The sequence below is a fragment of the Perognathus longimembris genome, chromosome 1 (assembly GCF_023159225.1).
Source record: "Perognathus longimembris pacificus isolate PPM17 chromosome 1, ASM2315922v1, whole genome shotgun sequence".
Taxonomy (NCBI): Eukaryota; Metazoa; Chordata; class Mammalia; order Rodentia; family Heteromyidae; genus Perognathus; species Perognathus longimembris.
The window spans coordinates 107,823,140-107,844,980 of NC_063161.1; the positions used below are offsets into that span (position 1 = coordinate 107,823,140).

The 21,841-nt window shown below is 51.2% G+C and overlaps 1 protein-coding gene across 1 annotated transcript; it reads left to right on the forward strand.

The window, feature by feature from the left end:
- Positions 1-2,900: 2,900 nt before the first annotated feature.
- On the forward strand, positions 2,901-14,774 carry Ninj1 (ninjurin 1). The gene is made up of 4 exons (XM_048343485.1): positions 2,901-3,040; positions 11,213-11,441; positions 12,197-12,360; positions 14,120-14,774. Exons 1-3 carry the CDS (start codon positions 2,966-2,968, stop codon positions 12,349-12,351), a joined length of 459 nt encoding a protein of 152 aa, XP_048199442.1. The 5' UTR covers positions 2,901-2,965; the 3' UTR covers positions 12,352-12,360; positions 14,120-14,774.
- Positions 14,775-21,841: the final 7,067 nt, after the last annotated feature.

The window sequence follows — 21,841 nt, forward strand, 5'->3', positions numbered from 1 at the left end:
GGTCTTCACATACCCACTGCCCCTATGCTGCTTGGTTGGGTAAAGTGCTAAAGATCAAACCCATGGGGAACCAGAGGCCAAGCCTTCACCCCACTCCCCTCCCCCATAGTACAGATGTGACCCAAGGCACAAACCTGGTCTAGAATAGGGGTCAGCAGAAGATTCTTTTTTCTGATAAATCCCTCAGAATGACTTGCATTTCTTTAGGCTTTTGTCTTTGGCTTCACTTAATAAATTTATCCTCCTCCCCTAGAAGTGAGGTCAGGAAGATAAGCTTGGGGGGACCACCAGATGGGGTGGGCACCAGGTTCCAATGCTCTTTGAGAATGTCCAGCAAGGGGGTGGGTGACAGGAAAATAAGCTGTTGAACTGCTGAGTGCAGTAAAGGCCTCTAGGATTTCTGAACATGGCCTCTTGGGAAGAGTGCCTCTGGCTGAGTCTTTCCATCGTTGTCTGAATTTCCTCACTTACATATCAAGAAAGGAAGGAGCCTACCCAAGTCCTAGAGCTTTTCTTTATTATTATTATTACTACTACTATTATTATCTTTAAGTAGTTGTACAAAGGGATTTCAATTCAACAAATCAGTTTATGAGTACAATACATCTTGATCAATGTTACCTCTTCCATCATTCCTCCCCAACTTTTCCAACCCCACCCATTCCCCCAAGTTACATGGTTTCACATTCACATATGTACATTGAGTATAATATCTGCATTCATCTACTCCCTTTTCCCTTGATGAGCCCCCCAAAACATGTTTCAGCTTCCTAGTACCCCAGCAGTGTTCTTAATAGCACAGCACCGATTCCTATACAAGTCTGTACTTGGGCTCCATAGGGCAGGTTCCTGATGCCTTGTATAGCCCCCATTGACTCCAATAGGATCTGCATACAGCTAACCTATGCACCTTTCCTCTTTTTCCTTGTTCTTTCCTTTCCTCTTCCTTCCTTTCTTTTTTTCTTTCTTTCTCTTGGTGTGCATGCCACTTAAACTCAGGGCCTGGGCAATGTTTCAGCTTTTTTGTTCAAGGCTGGCATTCTATTACTTGAGCCACAGCTCCATTGAATTGGCAATTAGAGTTGCATAGATTCCAAACTTTGGTGGCTCATGCCTATAATCCTAGCTACTTTGGAAGCTGAGATCTGAAGATCACAGTTCAGCTGGGGCAGAAATGTCCCTGTGAGGACAGTGCTTAGGCACAGAGTCCAAGCCCCAGGACTGGCAAAAAAAAAAAAAAAAAAAAAAAAAAAAAAGACAGAAAGAAATGTCCTTGTGAGACTCTTATCTCCAATTAACCATCAAGAAAACAGGAAGTGGTGGGACTGGGACTATGGCCTAGTGGTAGAGTGCTTGCCTCATATACATTAAGCCCTGGGTTCAATTCCTCAGCACCACATATATGGTGTGGTAGAGTGCTAGCCTTGAGCAAAAAGCCAGAGACAGTGCTCAGACCCTGAGTTCAAGCCCCAGGACTGGCAAAAAAAAAAAAAAAAAGGCTCAGGGATAGTATCCAGGCCCAGAGTTCAAGCCCCAGGACTAGCAAAACAAAAAGAAAACAGGAAGTGGTTCGGTGGCTAAAAGTGGTAGAGAACTAGCCTGAGCAAACAAGCTCAGGGACAGCACCCAAGGCCCTGAGTTCAAGGCCCACAACTGGGGGGAAAAAAGAAGTCTCTGGACTTTTCAAACCATAGTCCTTAGATCTCAGCCTCCTGAGTAGCTAGGATCACATGCATGAGCCATTGACATCCTGGATTGGCACTATTTCTTTTTTTTTTTTTTTTTTTTGCCAGTCCTGGAGCACTATTTCTTAATCCCTCTGCTCTTCAGTTTCATATAGGAGGGAAAACGAGATCAGGCTCACCTGGCCTTAACCAAACCTCAGCCTGGCTCAAGCACAGGTAGGAAAGGTAAAGCACAGAGAGGGTTAGCAATTAACATCAGCCCACTCAGCTACTGAGTCTCCTCAGAAAACAATAGGCCATGAGGGGGTGTAAAAACGCAGCAGAGGCAGGGAGTGAGGTCAGGGTCAGAAGGGAGAAGACACAACACTGGTCTTTAGCCTCCAACTCCTCAACTGTTGTTACCCTGGAAGATGATGTTCCTCTCCTCCCCAGTGTATCTTATCTGGCCTCCCACACCAGGGAAGGGACTCAGGATGTTCTGGGAAACAAAGGTCCATTGAGCCAAGGATTGGAGGGGCTGATGGCTCAGCTTGTCCAGGGCTGGCTTGAGTGCAGGACTGCCACGAGTGCAGGACTGCCACTTTGGATGCAGGGCTGCTTGTCCTGGCACAGTCAGGATATGGACGCTGCTTCTCAACGGACCACAACGCTGTCACCCTCTGACTTCTGTTCTGTGCAGAAGGTCCTCATAGCCCCATTTCCTAGGCAGGAAAGGCAAGGTCCCTGCAGTGAGTAGCCTTGAGTCAAGGTTGCTGAGAAACAACAGGGCTAGAAGGACCGTTAACATCGTGCACTATCTTGTGGGGAGCGACCTGTAATGTCAGGGCTCACCCTGTTTGGCGGCGGGGGGGGGGGGGCGAGGGTGGCTTTTACACAGGAGGCAGATCAGTTGACAAAGTGGCCAGAAAATGGCTGGGGCTTTGGTCTCACTTTCTACAGAAGCTCAGATGTCCTACCCACCGTCCTGCAGCCAGATGGTTGGCATCGCCGTGCCCAAGCGGTCCTGGGGGACCCCAAGAGTGGGGCGCCTTAGATCCATAGGCGCGGTTCCCGGTGCTGGGGACCCAGGGATCCAGCCCCCAGGCCCCGCCCCCTAACCCAGCTCGGGGCTGAGTCTGAGGGCGGCCGCGCGCCAGAGCGGGGCCAGCAGTGGGTGTGGCGTCGCGGGGCGGGGCGACGTGGGGGCGTGGCGTCGCGGGGGCGGGCGCACAGCCGGGGACCCGGCGGCAGAGGCGCGGGCACACTCAGGCCGGGAGCGTGGTGGCCCGGGTGGCCACATCATGGACTCGGCCACCGAGGAGTACGAGCTTAATGGCGAGCTGCACCCAGGCTCGCCTGGCTCTCCCGCGGTCTCGGTAAGAACCCCTCCTCGCTTCTCCTTCAGTCACCGCCTGACCTTGGTCGATACCGCCCTCGCTGGGCCCTGCACCCGCGCGGCCTCGCCCGCACCTGTGGGCGTCTGCACTGCCGGTTGGCGTCCGTCACCACGCAGAGCCATGGCTGAGTCCCGTTTGTTTTCTGTCTGGGGCGCGACTGGTGGCCCCAGGGGCCATCCCAGAAGGTGTGCAGGGGAGCCTGAGGCGAGCTGCCACCTGAGGTTAGACCAAGCAGTTGTGGGGACCCCGGACTACGAGGTGGGAGACTGCTGGTGTCCCCTTTCTAGGACTCTCGCCTCCTTCCACGCTTCCTTTCTAACTTTAAGCCTCGGAGTGCTGTTTCCTCCTGCGTGCTCCGGGAAAGTGGAGAGGAGTTACTGTCCTCTGGGCTACATGCCAGGGGCAGGCAGACAGCTACGTCACCGCATGGTGACCACACAGCCAATGCTGCCCTGATGGGGGAAACCCAGGTTCTATGCCCCAGCCCTATTCCCTCCCTTTGAGAAGCAGAAAATCGCCCACTCACAGCCTTCAGGGTTTCCACCCTAGGAGCCCCTGGGGGCCTGGAAAGGCTGTGGTCATGCAGTGGTTCCTGTCCCCATGTTGGTGGCTCACCCTTGTCCCGATCTAGACCTTGCTTTCTTTTTTTTTTTTTTTTTTTTTTTGGCCAGTCCTGGGCCTTGGACTCAGGGCCTAAGCACTGTCCCTGGCTTCTTCCCGCTCAAGGCTAGCACTCTGCCACTTGAGCCACAGCGCCGCTTCTGGCCGTTTTCTGTATATGTGGTACTGGGGAATCGAACCTAGGGCCTCGTGTATCTGAGGCAGGCACTCTTGCCACTAGGCTATATCCCCAGCCCTAGACCTTGCTTTCTTGCTGCTTCTGGGACAGATCCGGAGCAGACCAGAGTCCCATGGCCTGGTGCTACATCCCAGGTCCCAGTCTTTAGCACCTTCTGGCATAGGCAGTCAGTGACTTGTTGACTTTGGACATTCTTTCCTTTTTTGACCCCCAGTGATGGGAGTTGAGAACTTCGCCCTGCTGGGATTTTCCCTGCTCCCTGGAGCAGGCATTCTGTATAAGTGTTGATAGGCAGTCAACAGTACCAGATGGATGGCCACACATCTCAGTGAGATGTGTGGGAGAATAGTCTTGGAGTCTCAGGATTGGAGATGATGAAACTGAGGACTGAGAGACTCTGAGAGACTTGTCCATGTGTCTGAGACTCTAGGGCCTGACTCTGTCAATGTGTGATCACTTTGGAGCAGTAGGCAGAGGGTACCTCTCCTTGACTGTGTGCCCTTTACTCGACTCTTTGGACCTTCCATATATTATCTTAAAAGGGAACAACAGTGATCCGTTTCCACCCTCAAAGATAAATGGGAAGTAAATTCTGCAACACAGGTAGCTGAGAAGCTTGGCCTTGCCTGCATCTGCCCTCCCCTCAGCTCTATCTGCTCATTTTATAGGCTGCAGGGTGGGTTGCACTTCTGGAGGGACTCTGGAAAGATTGGGGTGAGTTTCTCCGGGGTCACACTACCTTAGGTTTGGAAGGGAAATGCAACCTTATCAATGTACCCCTGCTCTACCCACAGAGAATGGAGAGAAGCTCAGCTCAGGCAAATTCCCAAAGGAGGGCCACTGTGGGGGAGCACATGGGTCAGGAAGGCTTCTACAGAGGTGGGCTGTTAGCACTGGCCCTTGAGGGTAAGAAGGGGAGTGGACAGGTCTGGTACTCTGCTATTAGTGGAAGGGCTCTTGCACAAAAGAAATATCAGGAGCAAGGGCCTCCAGGCTAGGTCACTATGGACATGCAGAGCTGGGTGGTGGTGGGGTGGGAGGCCAGAAGGCAGAGGAGAGGCCTAAGGGCCCATTCCAGGCCATGCAGGACTTAAGTTCCAGACAAGAAGCTTCCTCCAGGAATGACTGGCTTTAAAATCATCTCTATTCAATGCCGAGTCCCCTTTGCCTCCCTCAGAACTCCGCCTTGCCATTTTGAAGCACCACATGTCAGCACTTCATGCCTCAGTTTCCCATCTGTGAAATGAGGGTGATAACAATGCTTCCCCCAGTAACAGTGAGACCAGGTGGCTGCTATAGAAAATGCTCAGAGCAGAGCCTGGCATACAGTGGCAGCAGCTCAGTCAACTTCCTGCCTGGCATGGGACCCTCTCTTGCTAGTGATATCAGGAAGTGGATTGTAAAGGACAGAAACTTCCCCAGTGTGCACCCCCCCCCAAGGGAAGCCTCAGTTTTCTGTCTGTGAAATGGGACACCATTGCTCACCTCCCAGGTGGCTAAAGCTCAGAATAGTTGCTGCTGTGCTCCCTGGCACAGGGAGGTGCCCAGTGGGTCCTCTGAGTCCAGGCAGTAAGGAAGGTCCTCTACCAATATATACTCTACCATCTGCCAGGCACCTAGATACTATCAGGTAAGCCCCTGCTAGTGTCTAGAGAATGGGTCACTTTCTTTTTTGAGTCAGCGCACTGGGGCCTGGCAGCAGAGGAATAGTAAACATCAGTTCAAATGTGGAAATACCTTACAGTTGTGTCATGCCCAGAGCATACACTGGGCACAGTTTTGTGCTGGATACTAGAGGGTGGTGGCTGGGACACAGCTGGGCCCTGTAGTTCCAGCTCCACCCTCCTGCCCTTCACAGACTGCAGGGTGAGGATCCAGGACCACATCTTGGGCCTCCAGGCCATGGAACTGTGTCTGATAGGCCTGCTGATCTGTCAGTCCAGGCATGGTCTTAGTGGCTAGGGGAAATTCCTCTTCTCTTTTCTGCTTGCCTGGCACATCTCGAGATAGGCAGGATTTGCATGATTCTTAGCCAAGTTTTAAAGGCAACCCTGGCAGGCCTTGTGGGTCATTCCTGGTCAATTCCACACCCACAGGAAGTGGGTCTGGCCCAGTCCACCCTCAGCTCAGCTGTTATGGTACCTTACTTCCCACACTTCCTGCTGTTTGTTAGGGGCTGAGTTTCCTGTGGGGAATTCAGATATGGAGCTGCAGATCTTTGTAGGCTCTATTTTCTGGGTCTGTTGGGCAAGGACAGACTCAGAGGACTCAGCTCCAAATCTAGTCCTGGACCCAAACATATGGCTTTGTGCCAGACCTGGTCTGGGAGGGGTGCAACAACTCCTTTCCCAAGGCAGATGGGTCAGACAAGGGACACCCACAGACCAGGCTGGTACACACACACACACACACACACACACACACACACACACACACACATACATACACACACACACACACACACACACACACACACACACCTTTCTAGTGGTTGACTGACCCCAAAGGGCAGTGCCTCTGAACAGACAAGGCTGGGGTCAGCCAGGATTTATTTAGACAGACTTCTGGATCATCTATGGCAACACCTTCACCCCTTGGGCTTGCTCAGCCCTGGAGAACCTGGGTCCAGACTGTTCTTTGTTGCTGCTTTTGTTCATTACTTCTGAGCTGGTGGGATTGTTGCTGGAGTCTGTCACAGTGGGCAGAGCTAGCATCCTGGGTGAGGAGCAACCCAGCCCTGCTACCTACCAGTGTGCCCTGACAGGCCTAAGACCTCTGAGCCAGCCTCGTTATGTCTCCTCCATGTCCCTGTCTGTTCATTTTATGGATGGAGAAACTGAGTCATGGAACAGTCACCCTGTGGTGTATGGTGGGATTGTGAATGGTGAAGGAGGTATAGAGTGGCACCCACTCTGGGCACGCCCTCCCTAGGGTTAGGTAGCCAGTATACATTTCATTTGTAGTCCTGGCTGATGGCCATGGTCCCCTATCCAAGCTTCAAAGGACCAGACCAAGCTGGACCATGACTTCAGCAGGTCTGGTTCAAATGTCCCAGCTTTTCTCCATCCCTCTAGGCTGTTGAGTTAGGCAGCCTTGGGAACACATGGCAGGCCCCCACTTGTGTTGCACTGAGGCCTGCAGTCTGACTCAGGCAGCTCCTTGCATGGCACTCGTTCCTTTCACCAGTGTCTTTCCTAGTGTTTAGAGGAAACAGTCTGGCTTTACTCCCAACTCCCTATGCTGCTTGGTTTTCAGGGAATTCCTGTTGGCCTTGCAGACACATTAACCAGGTGTTTGTTCCCTTCACTGCCAAAGTCACTGGCACAGGCCTGGCAGGGTTTTCCTAGCACACTTCAGGTCAAGTCCATGGGGCTGACCTGTGGTTAGGTTGCCCCAGGCTTCCATCAGGGTCCAGTCCATTTGTGTGCACAACCTGGGACATGCATGTGTGGTAGTCACCTTCAAGGTTTAGGACCAGGGTCCCCTGGAGGCCTACTGTGCAGTCACTTCCCCATCCAGCCACACAGACTTGGAGTCCATGCTGTGTGTTTTAGGGCAGTCATAGACTTGGGGCACACATCCTAAGGTTTGACTTCTGACCCACTCCTCCCTGGAGGTGCCCTGGGCCTGGACTTCTGAGCCTCCATCTCCTGGTGCATAAAGGTGGAAAAGAATATAGTCTCTCACTTGGTGGGCAGGCAGGGCTCCAGAGTCTCACTCCAAATGTGCTGATAGGGAGACTGAGGCAGCAGAAGGAGCTGGCTGTCAGGGACAGACCAAGTTTGTCAAGAGCCAGGATTTGATGCTATGCATGGCCTCCTTAGCTTCTGGGTCCGGAGCCCTTATTGTCACACAGTCTGAACAGGAAGCAGAGGGCTGGATGGGCCAGAAGTTCCCTTCAACAAGAGGAGTCCTGGATCAAGGCCTCTGCTGGGTCCCAGGCTCTGAGTCATCCCCAGGTGTTTGCTTCACAGGCATATGAAGAAGCTGTTCACAGGCATGTGAGAAGCTGTTCCATGGAACAAGTGCGACTATCCTGAGCCTGGAGCAGGGAGAGCTAAATCCCTCAGGTGTCAGTACTCTAGACCAACTTCCGTTGGGTCCAAGGAGACAGTGGTGTCAGCTATCAAGCCTGAGCCCTAGAGCCTGAGTTAAATTCCAACCCAGTCTTCATTTGCTGTGTGGCTTTGGATAAGAACCTTCCTCCCCTAAGCCTCAGTTTACCCACCTTAAATGAGTACAAGGACAGCAGGGACACAGGCTTCTGTGTTGGGATGCTGAGAGCTGAAGTTGGGGGTGGGGACATGGGGTTCCATTGCTGATGGTGCTCATTCATAGATCTGACTGTTCCTTGTGACCATGAAATTCTTAACTGGTTCAGAAGAGCTAAGAATAAAAAGGAACTCCTCCAGCCAAAGGTGAACATACTTAGCCTGAGGGTATGTACATGTTTATGTGTGGGTGCATGTAGTTTGTGTATGTTGTAATGTGTGCATGCATCTCTGTGGGTGTGTATATGCAAGTTTATGTGAGTCTGTGTATATATGTTGTGTTGTGTACATGCATATGCATGAGTTGTACAAAATGTGTGTGCATCTTTTGTGTACAACTGAATTGTGTGTATATTATATGTTTGTGTGTGTATATATAGATGTGTACATATATTATGTGCATGTAGTACACCCACATTTCACATGTGTATTCATGGGTATGTAACTATGGATGTGTATGGATATGTGTGCATGCATGCATGTATGTGTGTTGTGTGTAAATATGGGTATGTGAGGTGTGGCTATGCACGTGCATGTATGAATGCTTTTGTGTGTTTTGTAGGTGTATGTTCATGTATATGTGTCTGTGTGTACCTATGTGGATATGGGGCCTGTCCCCAAAATGCAGGAACTCACAGGGTCTATATCTGTGCTCCAGGAGGATGGCTATGGCCTTGGCTCCAATTGGATTCAATACCTGGAGGCTACAATAAAGGGTTGGGCAGCTGGGTGGCTAAGGGAGGCCAGGTTTTGGTCTCTTAAGGACATATCCTGGCTTAGGGACCCAGGTGAGCATCAGGAAAGCCTTGAGGGAAGGTATTTGGGCTCCTGTTTAAGAAACTAGGAAGGAAGCTGGGTGCTGGTGTCTCATGCCTGTAATCCTAGCTACTCAGGAGGCTGAGATCTGAGGATCTCAGTTGGAAATCAGCTGGGGCTGGTTGTGGTTCATCTCCAATTAGCCACAAAAAGCCAGAAGTAGAGCTGTGGCCCAATTGGTAGAATGCTAGCCTTGAGCAAAGGGAGCTCAGGGACAGTGCCCAGGCCTAGAGTTGGAGCCCCAGGACCAGAAAAAGAGAGAGGGAGGGAAGGAGAGAGGGAGGGAGGCAGGCAGGCAGACAGGCAGGCAAGCAGGCTGGCTGACTGAAAAGTAGATCATGTCCAGCCACCTCTGGATGCACTACATACTGCAGAACATGTGATGGGGTGTGGCGAGCTGATGACCTTTTGAGGACCTAGTTAAGGATAGCCTCAGGGCTCTGCAGAGAAAAATAAACATCCTGGGAGGGCTGCTTTTCCTGGGAGTGAACTGGGTTGGCATGCATGGTTATGAATGCAGTTACCCCAAAGCAGTGTTGGGAACTGAAACTGAGGGGAGCAGGGATAGCTGGCTTCTGGGTTTCCATTTTGAGTTCTTACCCAGTAACAAGCACCTCCGAGAGCAGCTGATACCAAAGACAAATGGTTGGAATGTTTTGGTCCAAGTGCAGATGCAGAACTCTCCTGTATCCCCCCCATCCCCACCCTGCCACACACACCTGTATCTATCCCCCCACCTCTACCCAGCCTGCCTTCTAGGAACTCTAAATTCTAGCACTCAGCATGAGGCAGGAGATTAGAGAGTTTAAAGCCAGTCCAAGCTACACAGTGAGACCTTGTCTCAAAGAATCCATCAAACAAATATAAGCCTTAAAATGTCATCAAAGCAGAATCCTACCTTAGTTAGTTTGTTGCTGTTGCCTCTCATGCATCTTTCATGAGTCTGGAAACAAGATCTCTTGGGCAGTCCCAGGAGGCTGGCTCCTTAGCCACTGCCTCCAATTCAGTGCCTGATCTCTAGAAGCCACAGTGCAAGGTGGGTAGGCCAGAGGGCCAGAGCTGAGGGTGGGTGGGATTTTCCTGGTTGCCTTGGAAGGAATCTAAACTGGGCAGCTTGAGAGGATTGACTGGCTCAGTAGAAAGGAAGCTGGCCATGCAGAGGTGTCTTGAAATGAAGTAGATGATCTTGGCAGGACAGGGTCCTGCCTGCAGTGTCCTAGACAGGGCCTCAGAACATGAGCATACCTGGAAATAGAAGGGCCTGTGGGGGAGGGGTAAAGGGGATCTATCTGAAGGCCCCTCTTTTTTTTTTTTTTTTTTTTTGGCCAGTCCTGGGGCTTAGACTTAGGGCCTGAGCACTGTCCCTGGCTTTGTTTTGCTCAAGGCTAGCACTCTGCCACTTGAGCCACAGTGCCACTTCTGGCCATTTTCCGTATATGTGGTGCTGGGGAATCGAACCCAGGGCCTCATGTATATGAGGCAGGCACTCTTGCCACTAGGCCATATCCCCAGCCCCATGAAGGCCCCTCTTGACAGGCTAGGTAGAGAGATGAGAGGTGAGAGATGAGAGGTGACCCAGGAAATGGCCTCCAGGCCTTGGCAGGGGCCTGGATCAGCCCCCAAATAGAGGAGAAGATTGCTACCAAGTGATACTCACCCCAAGAGAAGCGATCAGGACTTGTGTCTCTCTGTAATTAGAGAGCAACCAAGCACTATTGTATGCAGTATGCTGAGGCCTCTATTGAGTATGTGCTAGGAGAATTCCTGATGCCCACATCAGTGTGCAGCTTGTAACTGGGCAAGGTGGCCAACTCATCCTATATACAGGGAACTGCTGAAGGACTCCAAACTAGGTCACTGAGGCTGGATTGGCCTTTAGACTCACTCCACCAGCTAAGGGTGTATTTCAAGCTTTGGCTAGTTTACTATCTGTAGGGGACAGAATGAAGTGTTATCCACATGTCACTTCCATTTGTAGCACCCGGAAGAAGCCATACCCACAGGGGAAGGAAGGCCCAGGTCTCAGGACAAGGATGCACACCCAACCTCCCCACCAGTGGTAGGACAAAGGCGGTGGCATTTTCCACTTGTGTGCTCCAGTTGCTATTTTGTTTCCTCATTACCTAGGGAAGGTTTTGTAGAGGCTGTGTAGAGGCTGTGTAATAAGCACTGTCCTGGGCTGTACTTGCAGGGTCCTGTATCAGTCTGCATTCTGCTCCAAGCCCTATTCTGCCCCATGCCCTACTGACCTTCCCCCTTCCACAGCCTCCCCGCTGGGGCTTTAGGAACCAGCCCATCAACTTGAACCATTATGCCAACAAGAAGAGTGCGGCCGAGAGCATGCTGGATGTTGCGCTGCTAATGGCCAATGCGTCCCAGCTGAAGGCCGTGGTGGAGCAGGGTCCTGCCTTTGCCTTCTTCGTGCCCCTAGTGGTCCTCATCTCCATCTCCCTGGTGCTGCAGATCGGCGTGGGTGTGCTGCTCATCTTCCTCGGTAGGAACCTGGTACCTCCCTACTCAGCCCCCCACCCCCAGGTGCTCGTCACCTGGTACACTCGGTTCTCACAGAGCTGTGGGGCCTACCCCTCCTCAGCCAGGACTGTAGTTCAGCATGTGGCTTCTTCCTTCCCATGTACAGAGTAGGAGCAGAGGCAAGAGATAGCCTCTGCTGACCAGCCCTAAGCCCTAGCTTAGGACTAACTCTGGGAACAACTGTCCAGTGATAAAGAGTAGCCCAGTTACACAGGAGATTAGAGGAAGATGGGCCAGGAAGTGAGAAGGAGCCCTTAGGCCAGGAGATGAGGATACGCATGTCATTCTTGACACCTGTCCAGAGGGGACATCCTCGACCAAGCAGCAGGATGCCATATCATTGATGCTTTGCTTCTTGGCAATGTGTCCTGGGGAAAGTGAGTGGCTCTTTTGACCTCAGTTTCTCAATCTGTACAATAAGTGTAATAGTTTCACCTTGGGAAGTGGAAGGCCCATAGATTTAAGTGCTCTGATCTGGCTTGATATCCATGAGCCACATGACATAGGCTCATCACCTAGGCTTCAGTTCTTCATGCAGGCTGGGGGATGGGGTCACTACAGAAGATGAGGATATCCAAGCCAGGGTTTTAGCAACAAGGGATTGTTCTTTGGGGAAGAATACTCTTACCCTAAATGTGGCTGAAGTCCATAATGTACACTCAACACAGTCCCTAGCCTAAGCTGCCCTGAGAACTATCCTCTTTCTTTCTCCCACAGTCAAGTATGACCTTAACAATCCAGCCAAGCATGCCAAGCTAGACTTCCTGAACAACCTAGCTACGGGTCTGGTATTCATCATCGTGGTGGTCAACATCTTCATCACAGCTTTTGGGGTCCAGAAGCCCATGATTGATGTGGCACCCCGGCAATAGAGAACCCAGGTAAGCTGGGAGGGGAGTGTGGGACCCACTGTTAGCCACCACCCTGGGAGGCTTCTGGGGTGTTTGAGTTCCCAGCTAGCTCTCCCTGAGCCCCTTCTTGGAACAGAGCATCCTTGTTCCCATCCACATGATCTCTGCCTGGCACTGCCAGGCTCCCCACATGGATTGCCTGGGGTTCAGTAGGGTGTTGAGAAAACATGTTTCGGAGCCACCAGTTGTTGTTTTGTTTTGTTTTTTAATGGCGTTGAAGGAACCCAGGGCCTCCCACATGCTAGGCAAATGCTGTATAACTAAGGTATATCCTCAGCTCTGGGATCCCCATTTAAACATCTGGACAGTTTATTTGAAAATGAAATTTCTTAACTAGAGGTGGTGGTACACATCTAGTTTCACCACTCAGGAAGTTTAAGTCAAAGGATTTTGAGTCAGAGGTCAGCTTGGGCTGCATAGAAAGTTCTAGGCCAGCCTGGAGTATATAATATGCTATATCAAAGGAAGGAAGGGAAGGACAAGAGGGAAGAAAGAAGGGTGAGAAGGAAAGGAATGAAAGAAAAGAGAGAGGGAGGGAAGGAGAAGAAGGAAAGAAAGGGAAGAAGAAGGAGGAAGGGAGGGGAAGCAGAGGGGAGGAAGGAAGGAAGGAAGGAAGGGAGGAAGGAAGGAAGGAAGAAAGGAAGGAAGGAAGGAAGGAAGGAAGGAAAGAAAGAAAGAAGAAATGTACGCACTTCTGGCATCTCTTGAGAAGGGACAGGGTCTCTGCTTTCCAACTTCCCTTGTCAGCTCCACTCAGCAGGTGATATTTTATATGACTTCTTGCCTGAGCAATGGCCTGCCCTACTCTGAAAAGGATAGAATCTATTCATCTATCCACGCTTTGCCTCAAGGGTCTGTACCACCCCTACCCTGGAGAGGAGACCATGCTTCTCCCTGAGAATAGGCTCAGCCCCTCCCACTGTTCCTGCTCAGAGTGATTGCTCACTTGAGGATGCCCGGCCTGGGAGCAGGATGAGTAGAGAGGTCTGGGTGACTCAGGCTGAGGTTGAGGTCACCCATACCACAGGCCCTGTGGCTGTGGTCTGGGGCCATGCATGCTGCAATCCATGTAACTGAGTCCGGGGCTATCCTGACACATTACCCCAGTGCTCTGGCCCAGAGCCTGAGGCTCTTCTGCTATCTCTTCTGCTAGGATCTGGGTGGCCCACATGGTGTCTGATTCCCAGCTCAGCCACTGCCCAGGTTTGTAGTCAGCCATCCTCCCACAGAGTCTCTGGATGCCAGCCTGCCTCCTCATGCCTGTTGGGGCAAGGCTTCCTGCTGTGTGGCCTGACAGTTCTTGGCTCTTCCTTAAGCACTGGCCCTCTACTGGCCAGGCCCCAACTTGTCTTCTGGGGCCTGAGGGCTCACAGATAGTGTCCTACTGGCCCTTTTCCTCTATTGGTACCCTTGGGGCTGTCCCCAGAAACCCCAAGTTCAGAGCCACTGTGTATACCGCTGCTTGAAGCTACCAGAGCAGAAGTCACTGCTGCCTGGCCCTGGTGTCCATACTGGGCCATGCCTTTAAATCTTGACAGAGATGGAGAAATGGCATATTTCAGATAGTAACCCGAGGGCCTAGAGAGCCTTGCAGACTCGTTCAGGTCAGATGGGTCTTTTTAGTCCAAGTGTGAGTGGCTGGTCACCTGGATGGACTCAGAGCCTCCACCAGCTTGGAACATTGTTGGTTGGCCAGCCAGCCCTTACACCATTTCTCTCTTCTTTCTAGAACCTTGGATGCTACCTGTCCCACAGCCCAGCCCCCAGAAACTGCAAGTTCTGAAGGCATCCCAATTCCATGTGCAGTACTCCCAGAAATGGCCAAAGCCCAAACTGGCCTTTGCTGGGCCATGTCCTGGGACACGCCGACTATGGCTGAGCAGAGGAGGCCCTACCTGGCACATGGGGGCTGGATGTGAGCCAAGAAGGTCAGAACTGGACAGACCTAGAAACTAGTACCCAGAAAAGGGTCACACCCCACCAAAGGACACACATCTGATCTGGATGGGCCAGATGAGGGGTTTGCTCTGGTCTGTGTCTCAGGATGTTCCAGAAGGACTAGAACATGCCCCCTCCCTTTGCTGAAGCACCAGCATCCCCATGTCCTGTGAGGCCTGCCCAGGTCACTCTGGAGACTGTTGCACTGCTTCTGCCACTTCCTAACCCAGGGACACTGGACATCCAGAACCGACCACCAGTCTCTGGCTTCCACTTCAGCACCTGGGCTTGGTGGTCACCAAGAGGCAGCCATGCTCGGGTGGGCCTCAGGCCCTGCCCACACCCTCCACCAGCAGTGATCAGGCAGAACCTGAGGCCCCTCCTAGGGGTCCAGGTCTCCACTTTTCTAATCAGGAATGACAATAAAGCTCATATGCCTCCCTGCATCACTGTCCCCTCCCTGCAGGACCATCAGCAGGTGCTTCTAGCTAGGGCTGCCTTCCTTGGAACTGTTGAGCTAAGCAGGCTCTCACATTCCAACATCTCTAAGGGTGAGATTTGGAGGCAAAGAGGCTGGGATCTGAGAGACTCCTGAAGGAGTGGCTTGCGCCATCAGGCTACCTAAAGCATTTGTTAACTTTGGTGGCTTCAGAATTCTGGTGCTAGACTCTGACTCTTCTCCCCCCAGGGAGCTGGGGAAAAGGCGTGTGCATCATGAGCCTGGGAACAGACCCATGTCCTCAGTCACATGTGCAATGGCCCGCTGTCCACTCCTTGCAGAGTTCTAATGCTCACTGTGGGTCTTCATTATCTAGGCCCTGGATGCATCTCTGCTTCAAGTCTGTTTATCATTTGGCCTGCATTGATGTTCAGTACTTTTGGCCTACATTGGTGATCACCAGAGCATTCTTGCGTGTAGGAGAAAACCCAGGAGCATGTCCTGGACACAGAGCCACCTAGAGGGGCTCTATGACCATCAGAAACCAACTCCCAGGCCACCTTGTCTCTGGGCCCCAGACCATGCCACCCACCTTGATCTCCCTTGATCTGCCCTAGCCTCTTCATGCATTCTGCACTCTGCTGTGTGGTGCCTACGCCTGGTCCCTTCCAAATGTTTCTGGGCATCTGCTACTGGTCTCTGCCTTCTCCTCCAAGCAGCCTTCCCAAGACACAGGATGAGAGATGAGGGCTTCCCTCAAGATCCCTACTTCCCTGCCCATCTCTCTCTTACCCATCTAAGCACTGAGCCTGGAGTGACTCTTTTTTTTTTTTTTTTTTTGCCAGTCCTGGCACTTGGACTCAGGTCCTGAGCACTGTCCCTGACTTCTTTTTGATCGAGGCTAGCACTCTGCCACTTGAGCCACAGCACCTCTTCTGGCCTTTTCTGTATGTGGTGCTGAGGAATTGAACCCAGGGCTTCATGTATATGAGGCAAGCACTCTTGCCAGTAGGCCACATTCCCAGCCCCTGGAGTGACTCTTAAAACCCAAGGCCTTAAGATGGTCGTAAGTGTGGCAGACCTGTCAAGTTCCTAAAGTGGTGGATGAGAAGATGTTATTATAGATGAAAGTGAATGCTTTAAAATATTCCAAGGGAAAAATTTGGACATGGCGGTGTGTCCCTGTTGTTCTAGCAAAAGGCAAGAGGATTACTTGATCCTGAGAGTTAGAGGCCAGCCTGGACAACATAGAATGCATCTCAAAAAGGAAAACAAAACAAAAACCTTCACGAAAAACAAAGATGGGGAAATGGATGAAAAGAGATGGTGGTAAACATAGAAAATAGAGTCGCACTTGATGTTCCTCCTTTTGTGACAGCATGTGCCATAAAGTGATCTGTGAAAAGTAGCCTGTGCAGTGTGTTCCAAGATAAGCCAAATTGAAAGGGGAAAAAAAATGTGGGCCAGGTTGGGTGCAGGTGGCTCACCCCTGTAAGCTTAACTTTTTAGAAGGCTGAGATCTGGTTTAGAAGCCAAGAAAGTCTGTGAGACTCTTATCTCCAGTTAGCCACTAAAAAGCCAGAAGTAGAGCTATGGCTCAAGTGTTAGAGCACCAATCTTGAGCAAAAAACGCTAAGGGACTGTTGCTCAGGCTCTGAGTTTAAGCTCCAGAATTAGCACCTCCCCCTCCACCCAACAGTGGCCCTGAAGCATGCTTCCAAAGGAGACAGGCAGACAGTGGCCAGGCTACCCCCAGGGTCCCTGGTTTGGACTGGCCATGATCACCTGTGTATCAGTAGCCGGATGTTGGCCAACATATGGCTTAGTTCCTCCTTTAACAGGAGAGGAAACTCACCCTATTGGGCTGAAGTGGGCACCAAGGTACTCTCTGTACCAAGGCCCACCTAGCTGTCAACAAACCTGGAGCCTGGTGAGTAGGGCAAGATGAGCCTGCTGAGGTGAGGGGATCCCCCAGAGAGACAGGAGGGGTAGTCAGCAGATGGTAGGTAGGGAAGAATTTTCTAGGCAAAATCAGCCTGGGTATGAGATCTGATGTTGGTGGAATCAGTCAGTGAAGTGGGGATGGTGTAGTAGGAGGGGATGGTTCTGGCTGAGTGGCCATGAAGGTCTGAGTGAGACTGTTTGGTTTTTTTTTAACCTTTTTACTGTAACAGGTTGATTATGTAGTCAGATAGGTTGGTGGATGGTTAGATGGGTGGGTAGAAAGGTGGTAGCTATGACAGAGCCATGGTATAGTTAGGTGTCCTCCCAAAGTCCATGTCTTAAAGGCTTTATATCTAGGGTGGCACTACTGGGACATGGTGGAACCTGTAAGTGCAGCCTATGGAGAGTTCTTTAGGTCATTGGGAATATTCTTTTGAACAGGATTGTACAACCCCAACCCATTCTTTGTTCTCTCTTTTTGTTCCCTGGCTTCTCAGATGAGCATCCATTCTATGATGTGCTGCCTTATCAGAGGCCCAAAGAAACAGAACTAGTAAAGTAAACCATGGACTACTGAGAGCTAAAATAAACCCTTTCTCTTTGTAAGTTAATTGTCTCAGGTATTTTGTTACAGTGTCATAAAGTTTACTAGCAGATTAGATATGAATGATAGATGATGGATTGATAGATGATAGGTAATAAATAATAAATCATCAGTCGGGCTGGGAATATGGCCTAGTGGCAAGAGTGCTTGCTTCGTATACATGAAGCCCTGGGTTCGATTCCCCAGCACCACATATATAGAAAATGGCCAGAAGTGGCGCTGTAGCTCAAGTGGCAGAGTGCTAGCCTTGAGCAAAAGAAAGCCAGGGACAGTGCTCAGGCCCCGAGTCCAAGGGCCAGGACTGGCAAAAATAAATAAATAAATAAATAAATCATCAGTCTATTAATAATGATGTATATAGATAGACAGACAGATGTCAGGATCAATGAGTCATCCCAAAGCCTTCCCTGGGGAGTGTCTGGTGGGAAAGTGGCTCTGGGCCATCCTGGAGCCACCTTAGGTCCTCATTTCTTCTCAATGACTTAGATGCCCTGGGCTTGCTTGCAAACACTGCATTTTTCCTGCCCTGCTTCATACTTCAGATTGTCTTCTAAGCCTCTTGGATCTGCAGGCTGTTCTTTAAGGACTTGGACCTGCCTGGGAAGAGGGCCTGATCTGGTGCATTGAGAAGGTAGACCTTCAAGGTTGGATCAAGGGCCAACTCCCACCATGCTAGCCTCCCAGGTATTTCCAAAGGCCTCTTCTCTCCCCAACTTTTTTTATTTTATTCTATTTTATTGTCAGTCATGGGGCTTGAACTCGGGGCCTGGGCACTGTTCCTGAGCTCTTTAGCTCAAGGCTAGTGCTCTACCACTTGATCCACAGCACCACTTCCCATTTTCTAGTGGTTAATTGGAAATAGGAGTCTGGGAGACTTTCCTACCCAGGCTGGCTTTGATCCTCAGATCTCAGCCTCCTGAATAGCTAGGATTACAGGCGTGAGCCCCCAGCACCCAGCTCTCCCTAACTTTTATAGGGTAAAATTCCTATTTTCTCATTGAATTGTTCTTGAAATTTAGGGGACCCAATGCTTTCATGTTTCATTTTTCCTCCTTATTCTCAAAGGCATATTTGGGAGGAGTGTGCAAACTAGTTGATGTTGGTTATGGCCTAAGGAAGCAACTCCAGCAGCTGCTTCCTGTGCCCCCGGCCTGGCATATTGTCCTTCCTCTAGCTAGTGGGTGCTGGAAAGCTGCTTTTAAGCCAAGGCAGCCCTGCACCCCACACCCAAGGCCCTAGCCCTGGTTGTTCCCCTTGGAGTCTTGACTCCACTGCAGGATGGGGCTAGGGTCCTGCCTTAGGGTTAGATTAAGATTGGGTCTCAGACATATGACAAGAGTCCTTTCCCAGCCAGCCCTCACTGAAGAAGGGGTTTTATATGTACTTTCTCCTGCTCTACTAAGAACCTAGTGACAGAACTGTGTTCCCTCAAATGTCTACCTCCTGAGCACTCTTAGGTGCTGGGTCAGTGGGGAGCAGGACATGAAGTCCTAGACCTTCCTCCAGCCCACAGGAAGGTGGATATCTAGGACCCACCCAAGTGAACGATGGCCTGTGACTAGGCCTGCAACTAGGGTTCATGAGCAGGGTCCCTGTAATCCATCTGCAATGGGGAGAGAGCTCAGCCTGCAGGTGCTGACACAGAAGGAAGTAGAAGTAATGATACCATACAAAAGCAGTGTCAGCATACCCCCAAGTCCAACCCTGCACATTTATGCATTCATCAACCCCAGAGTTGTGCAAGAGGCATTTCCAGGCTTCACCCTCATATGCCCTGTGTGCCCACTGGCCTGAGCCCTGCTCAGTCCCTGCTCCATCCTATTCCACCCAAGCCTGTATCCCCTCCTTTCCAAACCTCTGGTGTTGGAAGTTCTCCCATCTTAGCATCCCTTGCAGCTTCTGCACAGTTCTGAAAATGAGGTCCCTGACATGTTCACTATTCTTACTCAGCACCTGGAGTAGGTGACATCTTATCCCATGCGGAGGAAATAACTTATTCCTTACATGATCTTCTAGAGTTGTGGATTTGTGGCATTCAGTGTCAGAATGGAGACTCAGGACCAAGCATCAGAGGTGGCATCAGGGAACCAGGGCCTTGTGGTGCCTTTTACCCTTCTGTACACTTACCTCATCCCGACATGCCATGGGCATGAGTTGACCAGGAGTTTGCAAACTACCCACTGTCACTGCAGAGGTCTAGACAGGTAGTCCCAGCCTAGAAGGACCTGCCAGGCAGTACCTGGGTAGAAGGTACCAATGAGAGAGGGAACAAAGAGTGGTTAGGGATTACCAAGATCTCAGTCTCAGGCTTTGAGTCCAGCCAGATTGTGGGTGGGACCCAGAGACATCTGCCAGCCTGTGCTCAGAGGCCGGGCTAAGGCCCACAACCTGGTGGGTCACAGGTAGAACAGGAAAGTCAGCCATCCTGGAAGTCCAGATGAGTTCAAGGCCAGGAGTCCAGTACATCCTATGTGTCCCCACTTGTGGGGGCACCCTGTCCAAAGGGCCTAGGAATCAGCGACTCACAGGTCATTTTGATAGTTCTGAGAAGATGTGTCTTCTTTGTTCTCAGGTGGGGATCAGCCCCATAATCTTCCCAGGCCCCAGGTCTGTGACCTCACATATCTCTGGACATTTCCAAGCTTCAGCAGAAAGAAACTAGAATTTCAATGGCCTTCAAGATCCCTCCTTTGCCTTCTATGGGAAAATTCAACCTGTGTATACCCACAATGCAAGTGTTACGGTCTCTGTCTCCTTCACTAAGTGTGTGTTACTTCTACCCAAATGTTAATGCCACCTTCCTGTAAAGTGGAAAGTTCATGAGCTTTGTCTGTGGGCACAGTACTTTACCAGAGCCTTGGCCTGCTGAGCCATACTCAGGATAAGTGCCCAGAGTAGGGGTCCCATGCTACAGGTAGGAAGACTGAGGCTCAGGGACCAGGAAGCTGGGGGGTGGGGAGATCTCTCCCCGTCCCCCAGAACTGGAGGAGTGAGATGGGAACTGAGGGCTATTCCCAAAGCCACTGGTTTTCTCTGAGCATAGGTGTCATGTCAGGTAGGAAGGTCCTGAGGGCACGGTTCTCCTTTGTCCTCACCCCTGCTCTCTAAAGTACCAGTTACAATGACAGGAGATGGTGGCTGTGTGGTGAGTGGGAGCACCCACATTGTCATTGCATGTCTCATTCTCCACGAACCTAAGACCTGAGTGGAGCCCCATCTGGGGAGCCTGGCCCTAGGCAACCTCACCCCATATGCAGTACCCCCTGTGTGGTGCTCCTCAAGTCAGGGCCCCTTCCACAGACTAGTGCACATGCTCCCGGAAACCCCCAGAGGAAATGCAAACTCATGATGATTCTTTGGGTTGACAAATGCTGTTGTTTCCCCAAAACAGGCTGATGGGGGACAGCAGGAAGGGGAGGCATCATCAAGAGACAAACCTAACAGGCACCAAGGCCCAGAGGGTGGATGGAATGTGTAGCTGGTGCCTTGCACGTCTGTGTGCATGTGTATGGACATGTACACATATGGTATATGTATATGAGCATGCACATGTGCAAACTGTCACACATGTGCATTCCTGTGAGTGCCTTGGTATGTGTGCTAGGAAGCAGGGGTGGTGTGAGAAGAGGCACAGAACTCCCTCCTGCTGGCCCCTTCGCTGCTGCACTGCTGCGTGGTCTTCGCTCTGACCTCAGCTTCCTTATCTCTAAGGTAAGGATAGTGACGCAGTCCCTGAGGACTAGGTGACAGTGTAGAAGAGGGTGTTTGCTGGCTCCAGCCTTGAGAAGTCCATAGAAGGTGCTGCCTGAGGCCAAAGGTTCCTGGAGGGCTCTGACAATGGGAGCCAAAGGTATCCATTCTCACAGGATATTTCTAGAACAAAGCCTGAGGCTGAGGCTGGTAGTGTGGACTTGCCAGGCAGTCAAGCTCAAGGGAGCTGGGTTCTGCCCCACACAGACAGGGTCCCAGCTCTGGGATACATGGAAGACTGGTTGTGGCCGAGGGGAAGGGGCGAGGAGCTAGTGCCCAGGACCTCAGATACATCTCTACAGAGTCCAGAATGTTCAGCAGACTGCTTTGTTCTACGTCCAGATCCCTTCCCACTTGAGTCATGATACTGTGACATGCTTGTATCCCACATGACAGTGCCAGTCCATCTGTAGTGGCTCTGATACCTCATCTACCCTGCATAGTGGCTGGGAAGTGGGCTCAACTGCCCAGCTCTATTGATACCTCTGTTCTCTGGATACAGAGGTGTGGAGAAGCTGGGGCTCTAGTGATTGGCCAAAGACTACGAGGTCAAGGGAATGAGTCCAGCAAGGACATGGGGGTTCATTGGATAATCACAAGAAGGCAAACAGGACAAAGTAGATTGAGCTCCATCCTGGCCGAATGTCCCTTTATCCGCTAGCTGAGTGACTCAGGCTAGTGGTTCCCTCTCTAGGCTAGGCTTCCTAACCATAGTGGCAAGGCCTGGGTACTTGGAGTCTGGCAGGCAGGGAGGCTATCAGCAGTTCAGGACTCAG